We start from the raw sequence: 5,092 nt of genomic DNA, 5'->3' as shown, positions 1-5,092 counted from the left end.
GCTAGACACTGTCTCTCTCTCTATATATAAAAATGTATTGCCCACACCAGGAACTTGGGATCCATGCCTTCTTCCTTACCCCTAAAATCTGAATTTCTTTTTTTGTTCGTTTTTGTTTTTTTGAGACCAAGTCTCAATCTTTTGCTCAGGATGGAGTGCAGTGGTGAGAACTCAGCTCACTGCAACCTCCGCCTCCCAGGTTCAAACAATTCTTATGCCTCAGCCTCCTGAGTAGCTGGGACTACAGGCATGTGCCACCACACCTGGCTAATTTTTTTATTTTTTTGAGATGGAGTCTCACCCTGTTGCCCAGGCTGGAGTGCGGTGGCGCAATCTTGGCTCACTGCAACCTCTGCCTCCCAGGTTCAAGTGATTCTCCTGCCTCAGCCTCCTGAGTAGCTGGGATTACAGGTGCGTGCCACCACGCCCAGGTAATTTTTGTATTTTTAGTAGAGACGGGGTTTCACCATGTTGGCCAGGCTGGTCTTGAACTCCTGGCCTCGAGTGATCTCCTGCCTCGGCCTCCCAAAGTACTGGGATTACAGGCGTGAGCCACTGCACCTGGACCCCATGACTTTAATTTCTTTCTCTCTCTTTTTTTTTTTTTGAGACGGAGTCTCCCTCTGTCGCCCAGGATAGAGTGCAGTGGCATGATCTCCGCTCACTGCAAGCTCCACCTCCCGCATCCACACCATTCTCCTGCCTCAGCCTCCCTGAGGGATTATAGGCTGGGATTACAGGCGCCCGCCACCACGCTCGGCTAATTTTTTTGTATTTTTAGTAGAGACGGGGTTTCACCAGTTAGCCAGGATGGTCTCGATCTCCTGACCTCGTGATCTGCCCTCCTCAGCCTCCCAAAGTGCTGGGAGTACAGGTGTGAGCCACCGTGCCCAGCCCATGACTTTAATTTCTAAGGTATAAACCTGATGATGTCACTAACCTGCATAAAACTTGAATCATTCACAAGTGCCCTCAATAAAGTCCAACTTCCTTGGGACAGCATGCCCAGCCCTTCATGGTCTGGTCCCTGTTTACATTTTTTTTTTTTTAAGACATAGCCTCACTCCGTTGTCCAAGCTGGAGTGCAGTGGTATGATCTTGGCTCACTGCAACCTCCACCTCCCGGGTTCTAAGGGATTCTCCTGCCTCAGGCTCCAGAGTAGCTGGGATTACAGGTGCGCGACACCATGCCCGGCTAATTTTGTATTTTTAGTAGAGACGGGGTTTCGCCATGTTGGCCAGGCTGGTCTCGAACTCCTGACCTCAGATGATCCACCAGCCTTGGCCTCCCAAAGTGCTGGGATTACAGGTGTGAGCCACCTCGCCTGGTCGGTCTCCATTTACTTCTGCAACCTCATTATTTGCAACACTTCCCTGGCCCCGGGTCCCCACCTTCTACAATAGGCTCCCAAATCTATGTCTCAGCCATACTGTTACAAATGCCTGCTTTTCTTTCTTCCCTTTTTTTTTTTTTTTTTTTGAGACAGAGTCTTGCTCTGTCGCCCAGGCTGGAGTCCAGTGGCCTGATCTCATCTCACTGCAACCTCCACCTCCCAAGTTCAAGGGATTCTCCTGCCTCAGCCTCCCAAGTAGCTGGAATTACAGGCGCGCGCCACCACGCCCAGCTACTTTTTATATTTTTGTAGAGACAGGGTTTTGCCATGTTGGCCAGGCTGGTCTCGAACTCCTGACCTCAAGTGATCCGCCTGCCCTGGCCTCCCAAAGCGCTCGGATTACAGGCGTGAGCCACCGCGCCCGGTCAAATGCCTGTTTTTCAAAGGTGCTGTCCTCTCTCTTGCCTCTGAAACTTGCTGTTATCTTTGCCTTCCCTTTGCCTGGCTAAGAACTCCTGTTCTTCAGGTCCTGAGACGTCCCCTCCTTCGCTGACTCCTCAGGTGGAGTTCGGTGCCTATTCTCTGTGCTCCTCTAACACTCTGAGCTCTGACACGGAGAGAACTTCGGTCACTGGGACCCGATCATTCCCACCGCCCCAGCCCCTCAACACTTCCTCGAACACAGTAACCTGCTTGAGAGATTAAGTGAGAAGCCTGTTTTAACAGGTTGCATCCTTCTCCTTGCAACCCCTGGCGCCCCACGTCGCAGCAGCAACCGCAGGCCCCGCTCAGAGGCTGGGGGAGGGGAGGCGGGCGACCAGTCGTGCAGGGCTCTTCCCCCAGAAAAGATGAGGAAGAGACGGGGCAGGGAAGAGCTTTGGGTTCTCGGCAAGAAAATGTATCCTTGCAGCCGTCTCCATCAGATTCAGCCTCCCTGCTCGGACGCACCCTCCCCTCTAGGAGTCCCACTCAAACTCTCCACATCAAACTCTCCACATCAGACTTCCTCAGAATCTTCCCACCAAGATTACCTCAGGGTTCCCCCACGCGATCCTCTCGATCTCAGCCTCGATCTCCTTTCCTCACAGCCTCCTCCCTCAGCCTCGACTTCCCCCTCGCAGCCTCCTCTCCGAGCCTCTCCCCAGCGCCTCAGCCTCCCGCAGCCTCCCATCGGCGCTCCAGCCTCAGCCTCCAGGTCCCCGGTTCGGCCCGGCCCGGCCCCGCCCCCGCCGCGAGGACGGTGCTCACCGTCGTAGTAGTAACAGACTTTCCTCCGGGTGCCCTGCGTCTGCGCCATCTTGCTCGCCTCCCGTCCCTACCGTCAGTCGGTCCGTCCGCCCTCCCGCCCGCGGCTCAGCTCAGCGTCCGACCCAGGGGGGAGGGGGCGGGTCTCCGGCCCGCCCCGCCCGTCCCCTCCTGAGCTCACCTATAGCCGCGCAGCCCGGGCACCGCTCCAGCCAATCAGCTTGCGCAGACACGGGCCCGGAACTCGGCAGGGGGCAAGGGCAGCCCGGAGAGGCCGCCGAGGGCCCCCTGGGCCTGTACCAAGGTCTGCGACAGATGGGTGGGGAGCCGCCCGGGGACCGTACCATCAGTTCCGGGGGAGGAAAGCAGCTCCGTAAACTTAACAGTCCCACTTGGTCGTGAAAAGCGTGCTTGGAGATCGGAGGCCAACTTTCTGATTTTACGGAGAATAAACCGAGGCCTACAGGGGAAAAGTGACTTGCACAAGGTCACTCAGCCAATAAAAGGGCTGAACCTGGGTTAGAAAGCGAGTTTGTGATCGCAAAGGAGGGCTACAGAAAAATAATTAAATTAAAAAGAAAAGCAACACGCTGGTTTTGAGAGGAAGAAACTGACAAGAAAGGGAAAGAAAGCTGTTTGTCGAGGGGCTGCTGTGTGCCAAGTACTGTGCGACAGTTTACCAATGTTATTTCAGTTTTTCCTCAAAACACCTCTCGGCCAAGGGCTTTTTACCTCCATTTTACAGGACAGGATAAAGAAGTTCAGATTTCTGTGAATTACTCAAAGTTACACAAAGTAATTAAATTCAATTTTTCAACTGTACAGGGTTTTTTGAATGCCTTCTTTGCACCAGAGGCACTGTAACAAAGTGACAGAACCCAGCCTTTCTGACTCCAAAACCTACCTCCCTGAAGCAGTCACCCAGGATGACTTAAGTAGGAGTCTCTTTAGACAGGAAGAAATGGGATTATCCTATGATAGGAGAGCAGATTTTCCTTTCCTTTCCTTTTCCTTTTCCTTTTCCTTTTCCTTTCCTTTTTCCTTCCCTTCTCTTCCCCTCCCTTCCCCTCCCCTCCTCTCCCCTCCCGTCCCTTCCCTTCCCTTCCCTGAGGACAGTTCCGCTTTAGTTGCCCTGGCTGGAGTACAATGGTGTGATCTGTGCGGTGTGATCTCGGCTTATCGCAATCTCTGTGTCTGGGTTCAAGCGGTTTTCCTGCCTCAGCCTCCCAAGTAGCTGGGCTTACAGGCATGCGCCACCACGCCCGGTTAACTTTGTATTTTTAGTAGAGACGAGGTTTCTCCATGTTGGTCAAGGTGGTCTCCGACTCCTGAGCTCAGGATCCGCCCGCCTCGGCCTCCCAATGTTACAGGCATGAGCCATGGTGCCTGGCCTAGAAGAGCAGGTTTCTCAGCCTGGAAGCTAATGACATTTTGGGCCAGGTAATTCTTTTTTGTAGGAAGCTGTTCTGTGCCTGGGCAACTAGAGCGAAACTCTTGTCTCCAAAAAAAAAAATTAAGCAGCATCCTTAGCCTCTACCCACTAGATGCCAGTAGCACCTTCCCCCCAGGCTGTGACAACCAAAATTGTCTCTAGACATTGCCAAGTACTGTGCAATAGCTTTACCACTGGATTGGGGGGAAGATTAGTGGGGTGTAAGGGAGTGTAAAATTGCCCCCAACTCTCCCATTGAGAACCACTCCACCAGATCATCAATTATCAACTGATCATCACTGAAAGCGGAAAGACCTAAAAGTGCAATGCTGGGCTATTAAAATAACTAAATGTCGATATTTAATGAGTGCTTCCTATATGCCAAACATTGCGCTAAGTTAGCCACCTACTCGTGGTCCTACATTCAACAAGAGGCAGGGTAAGCTCATGTCTGTAATTCCAACACTTTAGGAGGCCAAGGCAGGTGGATCACTTGAGTTCATGAGTTCAAGACCAGCCTGGGCAACACGGCAAAACCCCATCTCTACAAAAAATAGAAAAATTACCCGGGTGTGGGGGCCCGCTCTTGTAGTTCCAGCTACTCAGGAGGCTGAGGTGGGATGATAGCCTGAGCCCAGGAGACAGATGTTGCAGTGAGCCAAGATCACACCACCACACTCCAGCCTGGGCAATAGAGCCAGGCCTTGTCTCAAACAAAACAAAACAAGATACATCTTTATGCCTCTTTAAAGAGTGTTTGGGACTTGTGTTTCTCACTCAGAAACTGCATTTGAGTCATTAATTATAAGGTAACAGAAAATCTAAGGCTGGTTGCCTCTATAATAGAAACAGCAAAGGGCCAGGGAACAAATTCTACTCCGAGTTCTCTGCTGCTAATTCTCAGCTAGCCCTGGGTGGGTTTACTTAACCGTTCTGGGCCTCCATTTCCCTTGTTATAAAATGGGGAGGAGGCCGGCTGCTGTGGCTCACGCCTGTAATCCCAGCACTTTGGGAGGCTGAGGCAGGCAGATCACCTGAGGTCAGGAGTTCGAGACCAGCCTGGCCAACATGGTGAAACCCC

The 5,092-nt window shown here is 52.4% G+C and overlaps 1 protein-coding gene across 2 annotated transcripts in view; it reads right to left on the bottom strand.

The window, feature by feature from the left end:
- Positions 1–2,728, bottom strand: part of HDAC1 (histone deacetylase 1) — a 49,990-nt gene extending 47,262 nt beyond the window's left edge. The window contains exon 1 of one of the 2 annotated variants that reach the window (XM_011974049.1): positions 2,583–2,728. In XM_011974049.1, coding sequence (XP_011829439.1) covers positions 2,583–2,631 — 49 coding nt within the window. In that variant the 5' untranslated portion in view covers positions 2,632–2,728. Of the gene's footprint in view, positions 1–2,365; positions 2,527–2,582 lie in introns of those variants that run through there. The other variant, XM_011974050.1, reaches the window with a different exon arrangement.
- Positions 2,729–5,092: the final 2,364 nt, after the last annotated feature.

Source organism: Mandrillus leucophaeus, unplaced genomic scaffold, assembly GCF_000951045.1.
Source record: "Mandrillus leucophaeus isolate KB7577 unplaced genomic scaffold, Mleu.le_1.0 Scaffold141, whole genome shotgun sequence".
Classification (NCBI taxonomy): domain Eukaryota; kingdom Metazoa; phylum Chordata; class Mammalia; order Primates; family Cercopithecidae; genus Mandrillus; species Mandrillus leucophaeus.
This window is presented reverse-complemented; position numbering and strand designations above follow the sequence as displayed.